The 27,680-nt window shown below is 39.8% G+C and overlaps 1 protein-coding gene across 1 annotated transcript; it reads right to left on the bottom strand.

The window, feature by feature from the left end:
* Positions 1–754: 754 nt before the first annotated feature.
* On the bottom strand, positions 755–26,499 carry myo5ab (myosin VAb). The gene is given in 42 exon segments (XM_036576474.1): positions 755–1,775; positions 1,777–1,836; positions 2,885–2,965; positions 3,952–4,126; positions 4,583–4,865; positions 6,385–6,535; positions 8,492–8,581; positions 8,976–9,130; positions 9,460–9,606; positions 9,795–9,888; positions 10,024–10,074; positions 10,076–10,223; positions 11,095–11,175; positions 11,322–11,359; positions 11,744–11,968; positions 12,246–12,302; positions 12,635–12,772; positions 13,118–13,231; positions 13,353–13,501; positions 14,714–14,807; positions 15,549–15,743; positions 15,864–16,103; positions 16,608–16,764; positions 16,930–17,141; positions 17,262–17,370; positions 17,822–17,908; positions 18,005–18,102; positions 18,258–18,392; positions 19,200–19,283; positions 19,376–19,501; positions 19,688–19,828; positions 19,948–20,029; positions 20,131–20,396; positions 20,862–20,968; positions 21,127–21,234; positions 21,698–21,779; positions 22,675–22,818; positions 23,026–23,182; positions 23,288–23,432; positions 23,792–23,963; positions 24,938–25,048; positions 26,277–26,499. Coding segments are annotated over 42 exon segments (5,412 nt in total). The 5' UTR covers positions 26,307–26,499; the 3' UTR covers positions 755–1,682.
* Positions 26,500–27,680: the final 1,181 nt, after the last annotated feature.

Here is a 27,680-nt window from a genome sequence, read left to right as displayed (position 1 = left end):
GCACAGTTTCAACTGTACACATCTGATCATGTTGATAATCGAGCTCTTCATGAGCTGGACTGGGTGTGTTAGGGCAGAGCAGACCAGAAACTGGAGTGGGAAACCACTGCAATAAAAAAACTGCACATGAATAAGACTTAATATATTTGAAACAAAATTGCTTTACTCATAGCACACAAACTATTGGGGGCATCAAAAGTGCTTGTTCCCAGGGGCCTCACAAGGCCATGACAGTAGCCCTCACAGCACCCCACCCCAGGGCCCATTGTGTATGTTTATGTATGTGAGCGAAAGAAGAAAAAGGAGAAGAAATGACATTTGTAAGTGTGTGTAGGTGAGAGCGAGAAAGCGAGATGGACGGCAAGATAGAGAGAAATGCCTGGAGAGATAGATGCAGAGCGAGACAGAGGTGTAGGGCAGTTGGGGGATGAGAGAGAAAAGCAGGGTCCCCATGCTCTGCACATTTTTATACCCTCCTAATTGTACACATCTGCCTCAGCTCAGAGAGAGCTCATCAGTTAATGAATTTTAATAAGGAGTGCTAGATGAGAGAAAGTAAAAAGAAAAAAATGTGTATAGTGTGGGAAGACCAGGACTGAGATGGAATGCCTGGTGTAAAAGCTTTACCTCCACATGCTCTTCTAAGATTCTGATTATCTACTGTAGAAATAGCAGATACTTAAATAATGACAGAATGGGAAAAATAAAGGCTTTCATTTGTAACTTTTATTTTTAAACAAACAATTATGTTTTACTTTAAATAACATTAAAACACTGTCAAACTTGTCAAGTTTGCTCTCTTTTTTCTGAATATTCCTACTCACACATATGTACATATATATGGGTGCAAAACCCTTTGCTTAATTATTGTTTAATAAACAATCCTTAATAACTTAATAAAATAAATATCTAAATCACCTATGCGCTGGTCGAAGCCTTTTCCATTCCATTTCCAACCCACACCTTTTGGGTTTTGGGCACAAAGACTTACAATAGAAATTAAATGATATTAAAACTACAGGTTAACTAAGAAAAAGCAGAGGCTAAGAGCATAATAACATGTTCCATATAACACTGTCCCAACTTCATGCAGTACAAATATATAGTGAGTTTACATTTACTTAAGAGGCAAACTGACCACCACAGACATCAATTCAAGTCAGTGTTGTACAAAAATAACATTTTCAACACAGGAACAGATTAATGTACCAAATACTCATCAGCACCATCTGTTGACTACTCAACGTCTGTTAACATTAAGGCAACATACTCATTTCTTAGTAGCTAAACCCAGAGACATCCCCTACAAACTTGTGAAGTGCATTCAAAAATTAAAGTCTCCTTTCTACAGAACTAAGTGCTTAGTAATAAAAGGTGAATACACATGAATATGGTGAGAGAATTAACCACCATGCTCAAGTTACTATGTTCAGAAATATTGTTTTCACATTCTCTTGTTTTCAAGAGCAGATGCTGTCAACTTTGGAGCAGCAGGTCAGAACAGATTCCATAGAGGAATTGAGGCAAATAAAAGTAACTTTGGTCATTTTGCTTGTAATTTGGTTCTTTAAACTTACTTGTAACGTAAACTGAGAGCTAAAGCCTCTGTTTTAACTTTAGTTCCATGGAAGATTTCATTTGGCTTCAAGAAAATCCAATCATGACGTCCCTGCGGAGGCAGTTTAGTGGCGTGTGAGAAAGTTGATGTTGAGGCTGGCGGGTATCTGAATGTTCTCCAGGGCCACATAAGAAGGGTTAAAGGGGAATGTGATGGGCGAACACTGTTTTACTGTCCATCAGCAACTGAGGAGATTCCTGCCGGTCCTTTAACAAGGCCTGTAGAAAGCAAACACAGAGGGAAATTACAACACACACGTACACAAGTATGCACACTAGGCCTGCGCGATTGGGTGATGTAATTGAATATTGTCAGTGATGGACATGAATATTGTAACGCGATGGAGGCTCTAGATCATGTTCTCGATTTCTGTTATTCCTATTTACAAAATTCTTCAGTTAAAAAAATACAATTCACAGTTGTTTATGAAAAGAAACAAGAGAAATTGCAGACGTAATCTGCAGACGCGATGGAGATGTGTTTTGGTAAAGAACTGAGAGAGAGAATCAGAGAGAACTAATATACACCATTAAACAGCTTTAAAAATACAGTGGGATTTTCGTGTGGGCTCTCGCACGAGAGAGAGAGAGAGAGAGGTTTGTTAAGAAACTGCCTGTGTTATTTCTCTCTGCTACACATTGTGATGCTAGCTTTACCACACAGATTCCCCTTTGTTTACTTCATGTGAATGGAACTGAAAATGAATGCTGACATGCTTTGGAACTTTCGCTCACCTCTCGGTGACTCGCTGCAGTAAAAAAACGAGCTATAATGAATAAAGTTAGCGAAGAGCACCTAAGTTAACTGTAACCTGAAGAGAAAGTTCCTCTGATCCTCGTCTATGGCCGGTGTGCAGTATTTTCTGGACGGATTAAGTGTCCTGGTGGTTATGAAATTATGAAAACACTGCTGTAATGACGGAAAACGCCTTGTTTTTATGTGGAAAGCATGTGGATGTGGCTTTGGAAAGCACTTGCAGTCTAAAGTTTCTACAGCAGGGAGCGCTGTTTGCATGCAAGTCACCACAAATCCGCAGCAAAAGAAGCTCATGAACGCACGTGTTTGCAGTAACGTTTATTATAATGACAGATCAAGTGGTTCTCAAAAGATGTTGGGTTAACGTAAGCTTTATTCTAGATTTTCATTAAAACTGTTATATAACATTAAAAACACGTAGACTAAAATAGACAGTAGTAATTATTTTGTGATATCACCCAGGCTTAATGCACACACATGCACAGACACATACAGACACAAACATCTCACCTGTACGGATTTCATGCACGAGACAGACACTCTCTCCTCAAACTCATTGACTGGTGTGTAAAGGTTGAGTATCTTCACAATCTGTTGGAGACAAAAGGCACAATAGCATAGTAAATATAACGGACACTAAGTTTTAGGCTTTATTCTGAAACAATTTATTAAAGGAATGGTTCAGTGCAAAAAAAAACACTTTAATCACATAACTTTACACGTGCTCCAGATGTTGTCGATCAGCCATGACATGTTTTGTCCAAATTTTGATTCTTTAGTTTTAAACGGAAGCTATGAGGTTCATGTTGCTAAACAAATCTTTTCCATGAATTCATCCCCAAAACATCTCTCCCCGATATCCAGATCTTCATTAGGGCTGCACAGAATTCTTTATGTAGTTTAAGGCAAAGTATGACTTACTGCAAACTACAAAAATGAACAAAATTTCAGGGTAGCAATTTTAGACAACAGGTGTCACATGGGCAAATAGGCTCTAGATCAGGTTCTCGATTTCTGTTATTCCTATGTATAAAATTCTTCAGTTAAAAAAAATACAATTCACAGTTATTTATGAAAAGAAACAAGAAAAATTGCAGACGTAATCTATAGCGTCCATATGCCTGTGTGACTTGTCTGACTGTAGCGTAGCGCTACACAGTGAAGCTTTGTTCATTTTTATAGCTCACCTTAAGTAATACTGTCCTCTAAACCACATGAAGTCTGCACAACCTTAATGAACGTCTGGATATGGATAGATCGTGTGAAGAGGAGTTTTGAGGATGCATTTACAGAAAATATTTGGTTCACTACCGGCATCCAGCAGCAAAATTTAGACATCAAACTCGGCTGATCAGCTTCAACTGGGTTAAATGGAAAATTGTGTAAATTTTACTTTTTGCCAAACTATTCCTTTTAAATCTCTAAATCTAAAACCTAACACAGTTTTGCTGTACTGTAGACTTGACATTAAAAATACATTTCTTATATTTTAGAGCTCAACTTATATACTTCACTTTATGCAAAGCAAATGATCATCCTATCACAGTGCCTAGCCCACGTGAGTTGTCAGACTTTACCTGTGCAGCGGTAAGAGCGGTGCACATTGTGGCAATGGCTTTTGCATCTTCCTCAGTCTTTTTATTGACCTGCAGCAGTTTAGTAGCCTGAATGAGTGGCTCGAGCATCTCCCGCACTCCACCGCCCTGAATTCCCTTATCCATCAGCCACTCCTCCAGCTGACTCACATTATACCTGCACACACACAAACGTAAAACCATCTCTTTGTTTTTCGAACACCAGCATTAACATAAAACGTATACAAAGCCTTGTTCTAAGTTTGGAGCAGAAATAAAGACTCTTATTAAGTACAAAACTGGCCATAAAAAAAAAAAAATATATAGATATATACAAAACACACAATATCAAAATACCGTTTATAATCCAGATGAATCTGATGACTTTTAAGGGGTTAGAATACTTCTACAACACATTTTTTATATATTAAAAAAACAAAGAAAAAGGAGGCAAAAATAATCACAAAACAAAGCATCTCAGCACAAAGGTGATTCTAAATGGTAGTGCGAGTATCTCCCTGAATACTCTCTTTACCATTTAAGATGATCTTAACACTAAGATGTTTTTGAGAAATTTGGCCCAGATTGACTCTACAAATGAGATGTCCCTGTAGAGCCCCCTGGTGGTAGGTACCTGATCTGCAGCCCTTTGCTCCAGGAGCACATGTCCTTGCGCAGAAGCAGACTGTTAAGTGTGACAGCACAGATGAAATAAAACTGCTGCTTGACCACTTGTTTGACGAGGTCAGGGTCATTGCCGTGCTGCAGCAAAGTGGAATGGAATAATTCAAGCTGTTTCAGAATAGAGTCCAGAGTGTAGGAGCTTTCCTCAGGAAAACTGGAGGTACGTTTCCTCAATCCTGTGGGCTTCAGCCCCAACACTACTGGGATGGTCTCCTGCTCCAACATGCCTGCCACTGGAGGCAAAAAAGGAGAAGTTCATAAGCAAAGAAACATGGCATAAAGGAAAATACAAGCATAGATTGAACACAAAAATGTGGAAACAAACAGAGAAACATAGAAGTTTAGAGTTGTAAAAAAAGTAAACAAGACCACACAAGCTTAGTTTTGCGAGACCGCCAGGCCACACACTCTGTCTTCTGCAAGGGTGTAGCCGCCATTTTACAAGTAAGGAGGACACAGTTGTCAGTACATGACACCCCTGAAACCCCCACACCTCTTACTTGTGGGTTCAGTATTACTATTATAAAGCCTGCAGCAGCATGTGCATTTTTACAATCAAGCCAATTTAAGTGCTTGGTGCAGCAATGTACAAACACCTCCCACCAGCTCTCAAACACATGATTCAAAACTAGCAATTTTTTAGTGTCTAGTTTTTAGCTAGACACACAATCTGCTCCAAGAACACAAAACTATGGTTATGCCCCAAAATAAGAAGCTGACCCATCACTGACCAATGGTGAGGTAGTTACTCAAAAATATTCCATTACAAATTACTACTTCACTCAAACTGTAATGGGATCACTTTACTTATTGCTTCCAGGGAAAGTAATCTCACAGTTCTCATTATAGTTTTAACTATAATTTGTTGAATGTTCACTTAAAGCAAATAATCTGAGTCTACTCTCCCCATTTACTTCTGCGTCACTTAGTCTGATTTACATTTTGTGAGCCATTTTCGATGAAAAGTTAAAATATGTTGTTTTCTCATTAATATTCAAACACTTTGTGTTTATGGATTTGAACATTAGAATAACAAACGCCTGTCCATACTGATAAAACTCTTCTACTCTGCACTTAAAAATCTTGCTACGCTATGTGTTCTTTTTTCCTTTGTTTCCTGCAGCTTGCCCTTGGCTAATGCTGATTTCATGTGTTCAATCGGCCAAAAAAAGAGCTGTCAAGGAGCCACGAAATCTCTCTCAGTTTGCGCTAAACTTTCTGTCAGCTCACACCCACAGCATAATATTTCGAGCAAGGACACACACTCATATGAAATGCAACAGCATTAGCCTTAGCTTACTTAATGCTGTGCTGCATGAGAAGGTGGCGCCCAGCTTGGGGCTCGGCCTCTTGACGCTTCTCAGTGTGGGGCTTTGGTCACTCGGTGCTTGGGGTTAAGACGCCGTCTTCTCATTCTACACAGTGTTAGGCGGCTACCTTACATTTCGCTGCCTCTCCTCTCTGCAGCTGCCCCTGCTACACTCCCTGCAGGCTAATGTAGTTATGTTACTTTTTGTTTCTCTTTGCTGCCTTTTCTTCTATTGGACGATTGACAGTTGGCAGGCTAAGTAAGGACTAGCTACACTCCTCACACATGCGCATTTCAACAAAGTTCATCAGTCAGTCAGTCAGTGAGCGAAATCATCTTTTAGGCCATCCCACTGAGCGGTCTGGCAAAAAATAAAAAGAATGGAGGAAAAATCAAGAAAAAGGCTATTAAATAGTTCTGTGGTAGTGGTATCCCGCCCTTACCAATCATAGGCTGAAGGACGCTCTCCATGCACTTGATAAGCTGTTGGTAGATCTGGATGATCAAGTCACTCAGAACCTGCCTGTATTCAGCCAGGTCAAAGTTCAGCAGGCACTGCTCATTCTGCTGAGGGGTGTTGTGCTTAGTGAAAGACTACGAAAATTCAAACAGAGGTTGAATGTCAGGGGTTGAATACACAAAACTCCGTTCTAAAAAAGTTGAGATGGTATGTGAAATGCAAAGAAATACAGCAGTGATTTGTAAATCCACATGTATTTAAAAAAGTATAAGGAGAAGACATTTAAATGTGTAATGGGCAAGCCCAAAAAACACAGAAAAAACTGAATGCCTGGGAAAAATTCTGAATACCATACTGAATGCTTTAATCCAGTGCTCAAACAGGTAATGGATTAAACACAGTCACGCTTCTGAGATTATGGCCCAATCCCATTTTACCCCTTGCCCCTACCACTTAGCCCTTAGCCCTCTATTTTGAGCGTTCACGTCTAGGGTTAGGGTGTCCCAATTTTTGTTGAGATAGAGGGGTGGGGCGAAGAGTTACGGAGGTTTTTCAGAGGCAACACTCCAAACAGAGTGTTATGAAAAAAAAAAAGAAAAACCGGCAAGACCGCTGCACGAGTGAACAGAGAAACCCACAAATCTGAGTATTTTCTCAGTTGAAAAATTACGATAATCATCGTATTATCTTAGTTTAATGTCATTTTAATGTGTTATGGTTGTTTCTTGATAGCAAGCATAAAAAAACGTTAATAGCATGCTAATGTCTCGGTAGCTAGCTAGCTAACTTTCCGGTTCCACCTTAAATAGTCCAGCAGTGTTGACGCCTGAAGCGCCAGAATGTAACTGCAGCTTCATTTAAGGTGGAACGGGAGAATTCGAACAAGAAGCTGGCGAATAGCTGACTTCAGCTTCGTATCACCAATGAATTAGCGGTGGGTGACAATAAATAATTGTCTTATAGCCCCCCTTTGAAAGGATATGATGCCCTAAATGTAAAGGTTGCTGAACTTTCCCTTCTCTGCTATCACTGAAGATGGGCCGGGTCGCCTACAGAGTACCGCTAGTAGGCTGATAATGAAGCAATGTTTTGTTTGTTTGTTTGTTTTTTTTTTTATTTGAGGGTTGTCCCATTTCGTAGGGCAAGATTTCATCCACTACCCCTTGGAACTCCAAGGGGTTAGTTTGACACTCAAAAACAAGGGGTAGGGGTAAAAAGAAGAAATGGGATGGGGCCTAAATCACCACATGGGATTGATAATTATTTGACAAATTATTGTCAATGAACACGTTCATCACTCCATCCGTAAAGGTAAGACTACCATGCAAAGCAGAAGCCATATGTCAACAATGTCCAGAAATGCCACAGACTTCAAGAAGTCAATGCTTTAGAATGTTTATGGAAATAAAAGGCATCATGTTCTTCAGGCCAAAGAAGAAAAGTGTTACCAGTGCAAAAGTTAAAAAAGCCAGGGTGTGTCAGAGTATGGGGAGCATTAGAGTTTATGGCTTGGGTAACTTAAACATCTATGAAAGCTTCAATAACGCTAAAAGATATATACACTTTTGAAGCAAAATATGCTGCCTTCTAGACAATGTTTTTTTTCTGGGATATCCATGCTTTTTTCACAACAAAGCCAAGCCACGTGTTACAACAGCATGGCTGCATACTCAGAGAGTGTGGGTATTAGACTGACCTAAGTGCAGTCCAGATCTGTCCCACACTTAAAACATGTGGTGCATTATGAAGCACAAAATAGAACAACAAAACCCTGTACGGCTTTGCAGCTAAAGAGTTGTATAGTGGAAGAACGACAAAAAAATGTGGATCAATTGGTGCCTTGTGTTGTTAAAAGGAAAGATGATGAACATTCTCCTGTCACTACTTTTTGGAATATGACTCAGGAATCAAATTTGAAATGAACACATATTCACCAATAAAAAAAACAACCAACAAACAAACAAAAAAACAATACATCGGGTACAACATAAAATACTGTGTTTTGTACTGTTTTCTATTTAATACAGGTCAAACAGAATTTATTAATCACTGCTTTCTGTATTTATTAGACACACAAACACACACCCTACCTCTTCTCCACTGTACTGTTTCAGGCAATGCAGGAGGCGGCAGGTGTTGGCCAGCCAAAATGAAACTGTTTCAAAGTCATCCCCCTTTTTCTGTGAACACAGGACAAGTTCCAAAAACACTCAAATTCATTCTTTATCCTTCATTAAAATTGTGAAAATCTAAAAACAATGATTTATCGTTGTAGTAACTAAGCTATCACAAAATGTCATTCTATAACCCCCAGTCTTCTGCCAATACTAGTTCCTATTCAGAACAATGCCAAACATTTCACTAATGAGCTCCACTCCTCCTCAGTTTCCACAGCAAGTCTTCTGGTTCACTGAACAAATAACTACAGACATAGACAACCACAATAAATTGCCCATAGTGTAACTTACAGTGTTAGAAAGATGTCTGTAATATTAGAATTGCTCAGTCTTTACAACAGTCTATATCTATAAATAGATTTTTCATTTCTATTTAGGAATGAAGGTGCTCTCTCACCTTCAGCACATTCTTGATGCTGTTGATGGAGGAGTTGAGCAGCGTGCAGACTTGCTGGTCATTGTTGGTGTAGTCGGCGTGGCGCAGACACATGAAGAGGATGTAGGCCGGCAGGCCTGGGATCAGGCTCACAGCAACCCCTCTGGGCTTCAGATCTGTCCCACAACACAGCACAGTCAGATATAAACTACAGTCCACTCTTCTTAGAATATGTTATGGGAACAGACTGTAAAACCACCTCACCAACTTGGGGGAAGCCAGTAGGATATCTGTTATTCAAATTGTCCAAATGTTCTTATGTACAGAAACAAAGTCTAAAAAATTAGCATTTTTTGCAATGTGATATTTAAAATGCAAAATGCTAAGGTCACAAGGGCATCTAAAATGTTTAAAATGCATAAATAAATAAATAGTAAAACAGCAGCAAAATGTACAAGACAAACCCTTTAAATCAAAATCTTAGTTCCTGTTCAGAGTACATTACCTGTTATGAGGGACCTGAGCAGTTTGCTCTCATCCACCTTCCTACACTCCAGCATGCCCTGGCAGTGTCGCTCTTTGCGGATAATGCTGACTGATGGAAGTGCTTCACTTGCCTTGTTTTCTAGAATGGGCTGATCTATCTGGACTTCTGCATACATTAAAAGTACACCTCACTGAGACTATTTTAGCATATGTTTAAAAAAGTAAGCAATAAGCAATTTATTAATCATTAATTAAAATGTCACTTAAACACATGCATTAGATGTACAGTAATTCTGCAGAATTTTTTTAAAGTTATGATTTACTGAACGTTATGATTAACTGAAAAGAACTCACGGCCTGACTCCTCGACCTTCTTCATGTACATCTTCAGTTGTTTCTTTAGTTTGCGAATGGTCTTGTCCTGTTTGTCCATCTGCTCCATTAGATCCTATGATTATCAAACTTCTTTTTACCTTTCATTCATTCAACATGTAAGACCATAATCGAGGGAGCATAATTTAAGCCAAATCAACATGCCCCTGAACAAACTAATCATTAAAGCTGTGAGAAACTCTGCACACACCACATTATGGCGGGTGAGGCGGCTGATCTCGTGCTGAAGGGCAGCATGCACTGCGACCGTCCTGAGGCAGCTTCAGTGTGTCTGAGAGAAGCTGCTGCTGCTGGTCTCTCTCCTCCTTCAGCGCCTGCAGCTCTGCTCTCAGAGCCTGAAGCTCCTCAGCATGATCCTGTCTCTCAGTCTGCAGCTGAGACTCCAACAACCTACAAAAAGACATACTGAGTGAAGCAGGTAGAGACTACTGCACAGTGCTGTGAAAAAAGGCACCTGAGAAAATAATATTTAAAAAGGCAGTAAGTGTTTATTTGCTCAGAAAAACTGACAATTCTGTTACACCAGCTAAAACACACTCACATTGGTTAGCATCATGCAGATTGATTAGGGGAGAGGGAGACGTATTCTACCTAGATATAACAAGGTCAACTAGGTCTGAAAGACTCACAGCCACAGAGCTGGCTGGACATTTACTCTACCATTGTATTTCTCTACTACAAGCCAGAGCACCAAACACTCTGCAACAATCACCAACATTCTAATATTTTCAGTTGTCTTTACAATGTCCAGAAAAAGAACTGAGAAACCAGATGAACTAGAGTAAATGATGAGAGACGGTTTAGATTCTCCCAAAAATCAATCACGTGTATGGCACACCAACCAAACGTTTCTGCTTGTTGGCGTTTGTCTGGTTGATGCGCTTTGGCCTTAACATGCCACTAGCCTATTGGTGTCATTGTTGTACTGACATTGGTCCACCACTCAAATGATATCTGGGTAGAGGGGGTGATAAATCGTGCAGCAACACATGGGCTACAGTATACAATGAGCAGCTATATGGTAGATGTACATGTGCAGCTAAAGAGTTGTATAGTGGAAGAACGACAAAAAAGTGGATCAGTTGGTGCCTTCGGTTCCCAAGCGATATGTGTTGTTAAAAGGAAAGATGATGAACATTCTCCTGTCACTACTTTTTTGGAACATGTTGCAAAACACATGGGCTACAGTATAAAATGAGCAGCTATATTGTAGATGTAAAAGTGTGTGTGTGCATATGCATGTTGATTCCTTTCAGCCTACCTATTAGTTTCTTTCAAGCCCTCATATACCATCCACAGCTCTCCATCCTCATTCAGTTCATGCAGATCCAGAGTGGGGGATCTGAGCACAGAGAGATACACAGGCATATAAATAAAGAAGGAATTGGCTGTTGGGACTATTGTGTGTATTTGTAGCACTGATCTGTCACAAACACCAGAGGAATATGTGGTAACTGGTTAGTTAGGAGTATGTGGTGGAGGACATACCTACTGGTTTCACCAGAGTCGCCTTCACTTGCTGCTTCCTGAAACAGCAAAATGTACTGTATATGAGCCAATAAGGAAGTGGAAGAAATACTGGGCTTGTGAAAAGTAATGGGGCAGTGCAGTAATTATATATCACCAACTTCTGTATCTCATCAGCCTGATGTCTTGCTTCATAGCACAGTTTAGCAGTGCACGTGCAATGTGTGACATCGTTAAGGCTCTCCTACAGACCACTTTAAGATAAAGAGCTAGTCTTATTGCTTTCTCACACTTTGCCTCTGCATAAAAAGAACACACTACATAGTTTCGCCCCGTAGTCAATTGAATGCTTATTAGAATTTAACCCAATAAACAAAATAATACAAATAGAATTTATGTGTATGTAAATAGTGAGTACATCTGTCTCTGTTTCATGTTTTCACCTTATATTTGAAGGCCTCCAGGTTGACCAGCTGAGTGCGCAGAAGAAGCACCTCCTCCTTTCGGATTTCCAGTTCCTCAGTGATGGAGCTTAGCTGCTCAAGGAGAACATTATAGGCTGGGGCTCCAGGGGATGCCCGCCCTGATCCTTTCCCCAGACTCAGAGACACTCGCAGCTCATTCAGGTCCTTCTTCAGTCTTTTATTGTCTGACTCCAGCTCTTGCCGCTGGTGGAAGTGAAACACCAGACAATTTATGCTATTTCAGCAGTCAAAACACTTTAGCCTGGATGGTAGCATCTCTAATATGATTTTTTTCTGGTTTGAGTGAGGCGTTTATATACAGATTACTCAAGGGTAAGGGTCCCAACCGGCAGCCAAAGTAGTCAAAAGCCGCAGCCAAATGATGTAATACTAATAAAATTACTACTACTCTAGTCAATGAGCTATACCCGTCTTAAACTTGGCTTGCAGGTACCATATAAACACCTAGATATAGACTTACCTTCTGTGCCTCATAGTCTCTCTCAGCTCCTAATGTTCTCCGACACTCACCCAGTTCCTGAATACAAAAAAGAATGTGTTGTAATGCTGTGTGTAATATAGTGCCCTCCACAAATATTGGCACCCCTGGTAAACAATGTGCACAATGGGCTGTAAAAACATTCTTTATAGCTTATCCTTTTGATCCTTTATTCAAACTATCAAACTATTCAAATTTAACAAAAACTTCATCTTTCTTTGAAATACAATTATTAAAAGAAAAACCTTATCTTAAACATTTTTCCTCAAATCTATGTGTGTCACAATTACTATACACAATGCTTTTTGAGCCTGGAGAACTCCAGAAGTGGGTCTCTCAGCTCAATTCTATTCTCCTCAGTGAGTGGGTACCTTGACATGGTCCTGTTGGAGCTGCTCTTCTCTGGAGTCCCATTCACTCTGCAGGTTCAGCTTCTCCTGCTCCAGCTCAGCCACTCGCCTCTGCAGCTTCAGCAGGAGAGCAACGTCTACAGCTCCCTGCAGCTCCTCCTGGGGAACACAGCAGGAAGAATGGCTAGCACAGCAGACGAAAAGTTCTCTGCATCTTTCGGAATAGGACTATTCCATTCTTCTATGTGTGTTGATGTCTCCATCCTTTGCACTCTGCTGTCACTGTAGAGTGACTACAACTCCTGCCAGGCACTAATCAGTGATCACATATTAACCTGTTTCTATTTCCTTACAAAACTTCATGAAAAAGTAATGACCTTCAGAAACAAAATGCACTGATCTGTAGTGCATTCCTCTATATGTGTACAGTGGCAACTGTTAATGTAAAAAAGCATAAAGTAGAGTTTTAGTCTTAATAGGTAAACAGTGCAGATGGTCACTCACCTCTTGACCCTGTAAGCTGACTTCTGACCCTGTAAACTCAGAGCAGTGAGTATACTGTGATTCGTTGCTGCTGTAAGCAGAGTCTGTCCTTACGTGACCAGGTTTGGACATATTCTGGGAATAAAAAGATCAGAGGCAATGGAATTTTTTCCCCTCTTCTTTCAACAGCCTTAAGGCTACAGAAATATCAGAACATTATGTGCTTTATAAATGTCTATAAATGCATGGCCCTTACTGCTGCAGCCTCTCTCTCTGATATCAGATCAGCATGCAGCTCCTCCAGTTTGAGGTGTTCAGTCAGAAGGTTCTGGTAGCGAGTCCGCTCTTCATTCAGATCTGTCTGCAGATGTTCAATGCACTCCTGATAGTCTTTCTGCAGCTCATCTGTGAAAAGGTGTGTATTTAGTAGGGGTAAAAATGACAGCTTTAAAGTAACCTGATATTTAGGTACAACTCCCATACCATGACAGACAGACCCTGGCTTTGAAACTTTATGCAGGTAACAATCTGGATGGTCCTTTTCATTTTTAGACCAGAGAAGACAACATCCATTATTTATCATAAACAATCTGAAAGGTTTATTTGTCAGACCACAAAACACCTTTCCACCGTGCATCAGTGCAATTCAGCTTTATCCTTTATGCACAGAGATTTCTCCAGAATTCTCTGAGTCTTCTGATGATATTATGCACACAAAAGGGTTAAAACCCTCAAATCCTTGCACTCCCTGGCTACAACATTATTTTTAAACTGCTGTATTTTTTGCTGACATGTTTTTGGCAAAGCGGTGAGCACTGACTCATCCTTACTTATAAATGCCTCTGTTTCTCTTGGATGCTCCTTTTATACCCAAGATTTTTAAACATTTCACATTTTCCCAGTCTTAAAAAAACCTTTATGGTATGCGTTGCAGGAATCCATTTCAGAATGAATGCATATTTACAAAAGAGACAATGAAGCTGATATGATGAAACATTAAAATATCTTGTCTTCATTTTTGTTCAAATACAGACCACAGCACATTTATAAATCACTGATTTCTGTCTTTATTTGCATTTTACCTACTGCCCCAACTTTTTTAGGAAACTGGATTTGTGTATTTAATGTGTATGTTCACTCTATCACACATTTCCTGTAATGCCCCTTCAAGTCCCTTGCTGTCAGATAACTGAGCCAACAATGAGCACAAAACCCTGTACGCTGATGCTGTTCTGTGCGTAGTTTAATTACCTTTTACATCAAATGACAAAAGATATTCGGCCTGCGAAGACCAGAAACTCTCAGAAAACTAAATTTTAAACAAATACATTTTTAAATTGATTCTCTATTACAAGCAAGATTAGCATGGCCAAAAACAACCTGCAGAGCAGAAACATCTTCAGACCATAAAATGTGAATCTCCCCAACAACAGGTCCAGCAGGAGTTCCACAAGAAAATTTTTGTTTCTACACCTGCACACTTACCAAGTGCACTTCTTTTAAGCTTGTTTTTATCCTTTCTGTTGAATGTCTTGGCTGTCTCAAGTTCCATTTTTAGGGATCATATGTTTAACCAGGTGTGACCATAAACACAAAACCACAAAAACATGTACTTACCAGTAATCTGCTGGCTCTGTTCCTTTATCAGCATGTTCAGTTCATCTTTCTCACTCTTCAGAAGACTGTTCTTCTCATTCAACTCTTCAACCATCTGTGACACCACAGAGAAGAAACTCTTGGGTGTTAGTCACTACTGTGTTTACTGTAGACTATCTTTGAGACATTTCAATGACCTTGACAAGTTTCAAATCATTTTCTAAATACTCACAACAAACCATGGAAACTGAAAAAGCAAGTTCAGGAAAGAGCTTTCAAGTTTTTTTTAATTACCAGAAAAACTGTAATGTCTGACTTGGTCTACATCATCTTGGTCATTTACTATAAACACTGAAAGAGTTTGATGATGCTAATAAAAGCTGACATTTTGTCACTATTGAATAATAATGTTTTAAGGGTGTAATGACACATTTTCAAGTTCAATGCAATTTATGAATTTCAGGTAAAGACTGTATTTGATTTTTGATGTTTTGTATTAGAAATGTCTTGATTCTATTAGAGCTTTAGAATACATATCACACAGATTGGTTTCGATCTCCAGCATTCTAACAATCACAATCCTAAGAATTAAATTTAGAATTTAAGTGACTACAGAAAAAAAAGTCCAGTCAATTAACCATGGGTGTGTACACAGCATTGGCCCTGAGGCAGGGGCCATATCATCAATACAGTTTTACATTCTGACTGTTTCTAATTCTATTTTTTAAAACCGTATTGAAATTATTACAGTCTTATTATGTTTAAAGTTAACTGTAAAGTTAACTGGTAAAGTTTGCCAGACCTACAATAGAGTAATGTCAAAATCCACTTCCATTTTTCACAGAGAACATCCTACCTTTCTGTTCCTCTCCAATTCCTCACGGGTCAATCCCAGCTCCTCTTCTAGGGTGGACACCTGGTCACCAAGACGTTGAGCGTTCTCCTCCACTCCCTGTAGGGCCTCTATCTGGGAGCGCAATTTCTCCAACTCAGACGCGCTACTACTCTCAACCACAATCAAGCGCTCCAACAGCTCCCTGTTCTCCTTATGCTGATGACAGGATCACAAGTGAAACACTCAGGAAAGTTTACGGCTAAGCAGGGAGTCTTGTTTACTGATATCATCTTTAAAACCATGGTATTACTTTGAACAGTGAACAGTGAAACATACCTGATCATCCACTTTCCTCTGCAGCTGCATGATCTTGTTCTCCATGCCAACGTTGAGTTTCTTGTAGTGCTCGACTGACCGTGCTTCAATCTTGAGTTTCTTGAGCTCTCGGCGTGCCAGCATCCGGCGCACACAGCACTGCAGATACACTACAGCCTGTACGGTCCGTCTGTACCTCAGCCGCGCCAGCCAGCCACGAACCCAGCGCTGCACCACCACCACCTTCTGCTCATATCGCAGCTAAACAGGAAACACACGAACATAGTAAGTTTATGGGGAATGTTTTAAACTCTAACATTCTGAAGTAGTTACAACTATGGACCAGTTATACATGTGTTAATGATTAGTCGTACTCATCCGGTTGGATGACCATATCAGTCACCAGAGAGCAAAACGGAGCATTAAAAGACTACTCTTTTTCTGAGTATATAATATTCTAGGTGGTTGCTAAGGTGTAGCTAGGTCATTGCTATGGTAACATGCCAAGCCAACTTAAATAATTGAACAGTTCTTAAACTCAGGTAAAAGCATAAATTAAATGGTGAGGAATTTTCTCATCACAAAAACTGAAAATGAAAACAGGCAGTATGCTCAGCTGTAGAATAAAAAGTCTTCTCACATGGTAAATCACTATTGATGTTACCTACACAAGACATAATTTGCATCCAGAAAACTGACTCTGGAACTATATCTTCACTCACATTATCATGCTGAATATGTTAATGACTGGGAGCCTTTTTATACCTGTCTGTGCCGAAGTCTGGCAGCGTGGCCGCGTAGCAGGCGCTGAAGAAGCACTGTTGCAGCTCGCTTCCGCTGGTACAGTCGCTTGGCTGCACACATACGCTGGTACTTCTGAATGACCACAGCTGCCTTTGTCCTCCGTAAGGACTTACACAAGCTGTCCAGAACAAACAGAAAGCCCTGTTACTAATCAACCAGTCAATAAACTGCTACTAATTCGTTCAGCTGTTGGAGATTTATATCAATAAACCTCAACCTACGGTAAAATACAGATACAACTAGTAACACGCAAAACTAAGCGAAACAGTCTCCCTGTACTCACGCTCGAGCCTGCTGTCCCCGCACATATCTCTGGATGGTGACTGTGGCTCGGCGCAGACGCAGATATTTCTTGCGAGCGAGCCAGCAGCGAATGGTCTTCTGGATCTGGACACAAGCTGCACGAAGCTTGTCAGCCCGCAGTTTCTCTAAATATGCCACTTGTCCTGCCCTGAAGAAGATCTTTGTCTTCCCAAACTTATACTTATCCGAGTCCTGCAGAGACAAACAATGTCCATAAAATCTTCACATGACCATTCGACATATGCTATTTTGAAAATAAGAATGAAAAATAAAACCTATAATATTTACATTTAATGACAGCATTTTTGTTACCTGTATCAGCTGTTCTAGAACATTCTGGCATGTCAGCTTCTTGTCTGAGAGCACATCTTTCTGTTTCATCAGCACTCTGTACCGGACGAAAAACTCCTGATATGTCCACCTGACAAAGCCATTAACAAAAAAGTATGTCACATAACTAAAACCAGTTGTAGTAGCCATCTCGAAGCCTGAACTTTGTTCATGCTTATATCATACACTGTCAAAGTTCACCTAAGAAAGTCTGTTTGAGATTACTTCAATTCAAACAGTTTGAAGCAAGTGTATGTGTGATGATTTATGTAGTTGACACAATGCTATCTGGTGGGGTACAAGCTTTCATTACAGTGCAGTGAAAAAGTATTTGTCCTCTCCTTATTTCTTGCATTTTCCACATTTGTCACACTTAACTGTTTCTGATCTCAAAACAAAATTTAAATTTTGTTTTTCATGGCACTGAACTTGTTAGCTACATACATCTGGGTTAAGGAGGAAATTGTGCTTTTTCACCAAACTGTTGCTTTAAGCCTTTAGTAATAACCAATGTGAAGTGTTTTTGTTTTAGAGAGATGAACCTGGATGGAAAGCCTGCTGCTGAGATACGGACAGTCTCCAGAACTCCACATGCTCTCAGCTGCTGTGCTGCTCTACTGGGGTCCATCCTGCAAAGTGGAGGTGTACATGCTGTAATAAATAAGGAAAAGATATTTTTTTTATGAAGTAACATATCTAAAATGAAAATATGAATGGGCTCTAACATGAAAGGAGATTTGTGATCATTGGGTTTGATGCAGCGCACATAATGAGGGGTCGTAGCATTCAGGGTGTCCATGAGCAAATTCAGAGAGTTCCGGAACTAAAACGCAGAAGGAGGAGATGAAAAATGTATCAACTAAAATAGAGTAAAAAAGAAATGTACTTCAATCGAGCCAAGATATTTTAAAAACAGACTCACAGAAATGAAACGACATTGAAGAAAATGAAAAGTCAGTGTAAGATCATCCCACAAACCTGTAAACCAACAGATTTCTTGTGCTCTCTGAGGGACTGGCCCACTCGTGCTATCTTTGTGCGGCCAGATGCTGCTGTGCCCGTAGGACACGGAGTGTTTTCCTCTTCCTGGAAAAGTTCTAGCAGAAACGCAAACTGCAATAGAGGAATGTAAAGGCAGAGGCATTAAAACATGAGCAGATTCAAAGATAAACTCACACCACATGCTAACACTGGAACATAGTTTAATGTGAAAATTAAGTGCAGCTTAAATGTCAATACCTTTAAGCATAGCAATAAATCTAATTTTTTTTCTAAACTGCTGTAGGCTGAACAGGTGGATATATGTAAATTAGCTGGTTCTCATGACATCACAAAAACAATGAGTTTAAAACGAACTGTATCTACAGCACAGTTTCCACATATGACCTGGGAAGCATACAGAACCTTTTAAAACTTCAACAAACTTTACATACTACATCAAACTCTTTATTTAAAAATCCAAGGAAATGCAGTTTTCCATGATATGCGCCCTTTAAAACACATCCTGGTCTTATTACATAACCCACTGTGGGTAACGTAATTCATTACATACAATGTTTCTAAAAAGATTACTTCCCTATCTATATTAGAATATATAGAACCCCCTTCAAAGAAATGGTATAGAGTGAAATAGCAATAATTGCACCAATTTTGCCAAGTATATTCTTAATTTATTTATTATTATATCTTTTATTTTGCTTTTACTGTGAACACCAGATGGCAATGGTTTAGGAATGAGGAGGCACTCCAGGAGGGAGGAATCCATCCAACACAAAGTGGAATCCAACAGCTAACACATCAGCAAAAAAAAACCCACAAGCTGCAGCATGTTCCTCAAACTTCATCTCAGCAAAGCCTCCAAGCAGAACTACATGATGGCTGCATAAAGAATCTAGGAGTGCCATGCTGGGCTGCACAAACCTTACTCGACTTCAGCACATTTATCTGTTCCTCATTCACCGTGTCTTTGTTTTTCTCCAGAAACCCCTCACACTGATACTCCACCTGAAGCAGAATCAAAGACAGAAAAAAAGCAATACAGAAAAGCCAGAAAACAAGAATTTTTTTATCTGGTTTATGCTGACATGTTTACGCACCCTGTCAGCAAAATGATGGATGATGAAGGCCTTGTTAGACATGCGTGGTTTGTCAAAATGAGCACTCTTTTTCAGGTGGGTGTTATAGAGCTTCTGAGCCCACGAGTCATCCGATCCTTTTGGCATCTGCAGAGATTGTGGCAGGATAGGAAATGAAAATGACCACACTAATGATAAAACATAGCACTCATTTATTTAAGCATTTATCAGAACTTGTTAATTTTATTAAAATACCTAATGCAAGAATGAACTAGTGAACAATGTAGCATCTCAGAAAACAGAGAATGAATGAATTAATGAATGAATGCTTACCATGCACTCCTCGTCAAGCAGATCCAACACCCCCATCTTGGCCTCAATCAGGTTAATGCATGGCTGGTTGTCATAGAAATCAATCAGTGTCCAAGGGATCTGTTCTTTCAAGTACTCCTCTTGCTCCAGTTTGAACACGTGCTGGACAGAGAACGTTTTGGCTAAGCAATGATACAAACAGGCTTGAGGTGTTTTGGAAATAGTAAACGTTTTCATTCATGCGGAGCAAAGAAACGCCACACAACACATGCCACACTCACCAAGTTAAACTGCTGCTGGAGCTTTTCATTGGCATAGTTAATGCAAAACTGCTCAAAGCTGTTGATTTCAAATGTTTCAAACCTGGACCATAAAATATACGACTTGTCAGCACAACAAATGGCTCACAATTACAAAATAAAACTGTACTTAATGATGCAAGCATGTGAAAATCCTTTATATACCCATAGATGTCCAACACCCCAATGAAGGAGTGCTGCATGCTAGACGAACGCAGAGCCTTGTTGATCTGGCTGACTATCCAGTTGAAAAGTCTAGCATAGATATGTTTTGCCAATGCATCACGGCCATCCACAGCCTCAGTTTTGGCCAAAGGTTTGTTCAAGGTTTCTGTGGCTGTTTTCAGTTTTTTATGACACAACCAGTGGGCCATGGACTCACAAGACACCATCATCAGTTCACAGAACACAGTCAGGTAACAGTTTTCAGCCTGAAATGGATACAGAGAAAAATAAATAAAATAGCAGGCCTCAAGATTAGTAATTTTAGCTCTGCAATGAAATGTTTTATAGATATTGTATAGATTCTTATTGACAACAGTGTTTGAAACCATAAAAGCAAGTCTATTTCAGATTAATTAACAAGTGTACGTGGTCTGAAGGGTAAGTCTGTGATGATTTCGGCATGCAGGTTACATAATGCTAACTTGTGGGGTAGGAGCTGTACTTCCTTGTTAGCTACATAAGTCACAAAGCATGCAAAACTAAAGAAGTAAACTTCAGACACCAAACATGTCTTAGCTGACAGCATGTGTTGTTGGTTAAGGGAGAAATCATGTAAATTTGAATTTCTACCAAACTGTCGCTTTAAAATATTGTTCTACAACACCATACACACCATAAAGGTCTATGCTGCATGTTCAGTGGTGCAGCTGTATTCTCTGCCCCAAACTCACAGAAACACTGCAATTTCCTGAGCCTCTCCCAGTCACTTCCACATTGCCAAGGTGAAGAATTGCGGCCAAGATTTGGAACAAATCCATCTGCTGTCTTTCATGAATTCCTGCAAAGGAAAAAAAAAGATTAATGTGAAAACAAATTTTCCTCACATGAATGCAATTAACCTAATATTATTCTAGGTTATTGTACTATGAGACTACAAAAACCACATCAGCTGCAAACAGCTCTACTATAACAGAGAAAAAGTGAGAGTATTTTTACCCAGAAGCGAGAAAGCCCTCCGGGTGGTTTGCATTTCCTGAGCGTCATCCACTTCATCTATGACAGGGCTTTTGCCTTGGTTAGTGTAGTGAAACTCATCCGTGCTGCCTTCAGAGAGAGGCTGGTTACTCAGATAGAACTGGCAAAGAAGTCTAACTAGTCCAAGCTGATGCACTGGATAAAACAACCTCCTAGACTGCCTATATCTCCAGCAGTATTTCTGATTAACTGAGCAACAGATCTGAGCACAAGTTAACATGGCATGCATGATGGAAAGCAGTCTATAGAATCCAAACAAGAAAGTGTTGATCTACTCTTAGCCGTATTTATCACTCACACAAATCATGGCAGAATTGACTACTGTCAGGAAAAGTGAGGATTACAAATAACCGAGATTATTACCACAGATATTACAAGTGATCACTTTCTTCCACCAACAAAATATCGTTTGAGGTTATTGTATTCCTAGTGTATGAGTGCACAAGAATTTTCTTAAAACGAAGGGCCTAAAAAATCTCTCTGGTCGCCAAAGGCTATGCATTCCTGTAGGTCAGACAGAACAGCCGCATACCTAACTGCAGAGCTTTGAATTCAGGTAAATGGGTAGAGGCACAGAGCTGGTAAAAGATGTGGTAGTTGCGCTCTTCACTTGCCTGCAATGGGGAAACAGAACATTTTGTTAAAGAGCAGGTGATAGAGAGCAAACCACCATTCTAAAATTATAGCTGTGGGATTTCTTTTAATGTGAGAGACTGGAAAGTCATGCTTACAGGCAAAAAATAAGCACTAGTCTTACTTTGACATCTCAACCAATTTTCCAAATCTTAGCTCAGTGCTTATCAGTGATTGTTTTTATCAGTATATGATCGGTGCTGCTGGAGACGATGAGAAAGCTAGCACTCAACAAATTACGCATTTCAATTTCTAAAATGCTAAATTCAACTTGGGTTATTATTGCCACATTTCCTCTGAGCTTTCCAAAACACAGCATTTGGACAGAACCTTTAAGTACAGACATTGTCTACTGAGATACAAATATGATATAATAGAGCTTTATTACAGAACCACTATTGGTGACCTTGTTTCGTCAGTCCGTCAGCAATTTTTCTTTGTTTAAAACTGCACAATACAAATAGAATTTGTGCTGTTAAATTATATCAAGTTAGGCAGTTTAGGAATCTCTAAAGTTTTTGATTTGGCCAAATGTGGGTTCTCCTTAATCGCTTACAGAACTAATTTTAATAGTACAAGAGACACTCGCATTTTTTTAGAATTATTGGGATTCTTCAATAATTTCACTAAAAGCAGAACCGAAAGATTCCGTAAAAAAAGGGCCTTCCTCTTGAAGATGCCCAACACGAGACATGATGACAAGCTCCTAGCTGAAAAAAGTCCTTAGTGAGGTATTTTTGTGTCTATGTGAGGCTGAATCACAAATGAGAGTGCCAGATCTTTGACTGAAGAACAGTGAGACTGAGAGAAAACTCATATTTTGAAAGAGAAGAGTTCCAAAAAAGAAAAAAAAAGTCAGTAAATTAAAGCAGTGACCTGAAACACCACTCTGGACTTTTCCAGAAGGTACGTCCTCATGTTAGCACCGATGATGTGATACTTCCTATCGAATCCAATCTCTATGTATTTCCCAAAGCGACTGCTGTTGTCATTCCTGGTTGTCTTGGCATTTCCAATGGCCTAGATATAAAGGCATTGGTGACATTTACACAAAACAGTGTAAGTTCAGGCTGCATTCCAAGTTATTCAGAATACATTCACAATTTTCATTATCTGTAATGAAATGTGAAATGGGGCAGGTCTGTAAAGGCCTAGGACAGCAAGCCATCACTGTAATCACTCTTTGTTTTTTAACTACTTAAATAAGCAGATTAATATAAAACATACCTCCATTATTGGACTGGAAGCCAATATTCTTTCCTCAACACTGGCCTCCGTGGAGGAGCCGCTGACTGTTGCAAAGTAGCGCATAGCATATTTAGCAGACACAGTCTTCCCTGCTCCTGACTCTCCACTTACTATGATAGATTGATTCCTCTCATCTCTTACAAGAAAAAAAGAAACACAGTCATCAACTTATCCAGGTCCAGGTTGTACCCATGCTCTACCCTAACAGGAAGACAACATAAAGAGCTAAAACGTATCAAACCTGGCCATCTGTTTATAGGCTTCCTCAGCCACAGCGAAAATATGAGGGTCCATGTCCCCCATATTCTGCCCACTGTATGCACTGATGATATCTTCTCCATAGATATGCAAAGACTCATAAGGATTAATGGCCACCAAGATGATACCTAATTAGAAGAAGACATTTAAAAAAACAGGTTTCCTCCAGGAAAATTTCAGTGACATAAGACTGAAATGTGATGTAAGTTCACAGATACAGCTGGCTAGACTTCCATTTCCAGTTTCAGTTTCTGATCCACCCTGAGATTCCTCCTCTACACTGACTATGACTTCACTTTCACTACACCGCTCTACTGCCACTGCGGATCTCTACACACTCAGATATCTGAAGGCAAACTAAACTTTACAGTTCACAGGACTGCTGTGTCGTGTGATATACACAGCTACAGTGTGTAATAATGTAACTCCAAAGTCTACAGTCCACGGAGCTCAAGCCTATGTGGCTACAGCCCAGTTGATGCCTCACCACAGTAGGTGTAGATAAGCTTTGAGTCAATGAATCTGACACGCAGGTTGTGCAGCACAGCAGGCTCGTGCAGGTAGCTCAGCGCTGTCAGGTCATTCTCACCCACCAGGATGTCTGGGTTGCGGAGAGGGGGTAGGGTGTTGTCTTTGGGGTTTAATTTATACTCCAACTCCTGTGGGGGAAAAAAAAAAATAAAAATCACAGCAATAGGTAAGCAGTCTGGGCAATACAACATTATCATTGTAAACATCCTACGATACAAATATCGCAGGATAAATTACATTTTTCAATTTTACAAAACATTTTGCTGAGTTGTGACAACTTCTCCTAAACTTGTTACATTGCAGGCATCATCAGTATTTCTAGAACACTATACTTTTTTTTGTACGATTTATGAAATTAGTTATGCAACTTCACTACTTATGGAGTGACCTCCAGTGAGCTCCAGCAGAGTGCATCTCGTCTGCAGGCGCAGTTCAGTGGGCAGTTAAGTTTTGGGTACAACATGCAAAGCGGTTTACTTATCAGCAGCACATTTGCAGACACAGATAAATTTACAGCACTTTACAGGCATGACAGGAACACAAGTCTCAACTTCTTCATTGCAGTACATACATCACCTCCATTTGCTGATGAGTGTTTCCTAAGCCAGTTGGAAACTAACGAGTGAGTGCAGTGCCCAGCGATTTGTGAGGATGCACACACCCAGATTTCCTGCCATCTTTCATAATTCATTTCTTGCTCATTCTTGTCAAATGTGCAAACTCCAAACTAAATCACCGTTTCCACCCTGCTCCTCGTGACATCCGTTTCGTCACTTTTGTGTCATCTTCCCTTTCAGCATGGATAAAATGACTTATTTGGTGCCATCATATTTTCCCTGCACTCACAAGAGTAGGCCGGAGTAGGAGCAAAGCAAGCGCTCAGCCACACTAGTCAAAACCGACTCATTATGAAAAGTATTAAAGATATGATTAATAAGAAAAGCCAACATCAATAGTTCTCTCTCTATCGAGTTGTAGAATCAGGTTTCATTAGCTCATCCTAGATCAGTCAACACAGGACAATTATGTGCATCAAGAACAGCATTTATCAACTGGCTTTAAAAAAAAAAAAGACAATGTAGCTTTCTTCTCCCCAACTCACTGTGCCATCTTCAAGCTGTAGCTGTAGAGCAGCGTCTCCAGGGCTGTAGTCTTTGGTGAGCTCTGCTGATCTCCACACCTCCACAGCATCAGGAATCCAGACCCGAGCAAACTACAGGAGGAAAACGTTCACGAGGTTTTTAGCTAAATGCCCTTCGACATCTTAGACATAGTTCTGATTGACAAAGCAGGACAGAGAAGCCATCCAAATAATGAATGAAGAAGAAATAAAGCAACTATTAAAAACGACTAGAGAAGTAAATACAAGCATCAGTTTAAAGAGGACTGAGTTCCCACCAGAACTACAGTGGAACTTCTTTGCACAGCCAGCATCTACCAGCAATATGAAGTTCATGTGCTATTTTACCGACACTTTTGGTCTAAAATAAAGCGCTAAAGCTCCAGAGAAGCGCAAATAATAGAAAAGCAGTCCAGGTTCTGTCACCAGCAGAACGGGACAAAGCTAAACATGTAAAAAGTACACTCTCAAAAAAGGTGCCAGAAAGGGTTCTTTGATGGATGCCATTAAAGAACCACTTCTGATTCCCTAAAGAACTTTTCAGTGGATGGTTCTTTGTTTAGAGAACCATTTTTGTTAATGTGATGTGAAAAACCTTTTCGAAGTTTAAAGAACCTCCACATAATGGAGACAGAACCTTTAGGTTACATTATGTGAAGGTTAATTAGCCCTTTAAGAGGTTCTTTACCTTCACAAATCTCTTCAAACACGGTTCTTTCAGGACACAAAAGTGGTTTTTCTATAGCACAGACCAAAGAACCCTTGGTAGCACCTTTTTAAATGTGTATATATGTATAAATCAAGAAAGTATAAGGAGAATCATCTGAAAACATTCAGATTTAATATGCCACTCTATCGAAATGCTCCTGAGGTGAAGTGAGTGAAGGTAGACTGAATGGTCACTAAAGACTCTGGGGCTGTCTTTCAGGGGGCTAGCCTGTCCTCTTCGCTGCTGTACTGAAGTCTTACTTCACCACAAGCCAAACTGCTCTCATAGGGTGTCAGTAACACACACTACACAGTCAGCACCGTATAGCTTTACATGACTGCTAAAGTCCGCGTTTAACGCGAGGTTTAGTACGAATTAAGCTAATCACACACTAGCCATACATGTCCGTTGTAATCCTTCCGCCTTTAATAATGGACCAAAAAACATAACTCAACTAAAAAAGTGACTTATAAAGTACTTTAACCGCATTTACCACGTCTAAACTAGCGCCACTGAAGTAGACCAGAGCCAAATACAGCGAGCAACAATGTAGAGAGTCTCTCTAACGGACAGATGGTGACAGGAGGAGGAGGAGGAGTGCAGTAGTGTTACCTTCGAGTAAAGCGCCGGCGCGGCTGCCATCGCGCTTCTTTAAAACTAATACAACTTATTTGAGGCTAAACCGCTTCATGAGGCGAGAGACTCCAGCAGAGCCGAGCACCGACAGCAGTCCTTCAACACGCCTCCGCCTTCAGGAGGTTGTAAATCCTCCTTGCCGGAGTCTAAGGCATTGTGGGTACATAGGTAGGTAGTAGGAGATAAACCGCTACCGTTCTGAAGGCGCCAGGAGAAAGTGCGCCACCTGCTGGCGGAAAGGAGCTCCACTCTCTACTCCAGCGCTCTGATTGGTGAGGCTGGGGTCGCTCAGAGATTCAGTGCAATTCAGGCTGTTTTAACTCATTAATGTTCATATCTGAAACTGTACATGTCCATTGGCCCACTGGTCATTGGTTTGCCTGAGCACACCGATTTTTCTTCCCAAATTAATCAAACCATGTAGCTAAAGAGTGAGTTTTAATCCCTTACTTTAGCATACTAAATGTAGTGTTATGGTCACATGAGACGATAACAAAACAATAGTGACAATAAAAAAATGATTGTGATTAAAAATCAATATTAAATTTACATGTAATCCAAAAAATTGCTTTGAAGCACTCATTCAAAACAAAATTTCTTAGCTTTGAAATAGGACTGAAGTTCTGATTTGGCCTGTCAATAAGCCACCTCACCCACTCTCTATACACACACACACACACACACATATATATATATATATATATATATATATATATACACACACACATACACATATACACATCGGTATAGACATGTATACTAACATTATATACTTATTAAATTTATGTTTTGTCCCTTTTAAAATTGTGTTCAAGTATTCTAGTAACAAAATACAGTGTAATGTTATGACAATACTATGAAAAAACATTCAATTCAAATTTCAATTTTTAAAAACAAACACAAATAGGCCTCATTCACCAACCATTCTTAAGATGAAATTTCTTCTCAAAACCCACTTACATAGTTTTTACGAATATTCTGACATTCACCAGTGTTTTCTTATTTGGGATTTGTTCTTAGGTAAGAACAGAATCTACACACACTCAAGAGAACAAAGATGCGAACAGCTCTGCGGTTTAAGAACATGTCACGAATTTGACGTAGACTTTTTCTTAGGACCTTTCTCAAGAACGAATTTAAGGAAAAAACTAGGAAGATATTGGTGAATGAGGCCCACTGCTGTTTGGCCCTCCCAAAACAAATAGTTTTAAAATGTAGTTGTTGGACATAAATGGATTAATTGGAAAAAAAAGGTTTGACACCATCAGAAGTCAACCTCTTTTTAAAGTAAGTTAAACAAACTATAAGTTTCTCATCAAGATACGAGTGATATAATCAGGACAGACTAACAACTACTGACATATTCTTGTGCTGCTTTGT

Source organism: Colossoma macropomum, unplaced genomic scaffold, assembly GCF_904425465.1.
Source record: "Colossoma macropomum unplaced genomic scaffold, Colossoma_macropomum, whole genome shotgun sequence".
Classification (NCBI taxonomy): Eukaryota; Metazoa; Chordata; class Actinopteri; order Characiformes; family Serrasalmidae; genus Colossoma; species Colossoma macropomum.
The sequence above is the reverse complement of the archived record's forward strand: the minus strand, read 5'-3'. Positions and strand labels throughout refer to the sequence as shown.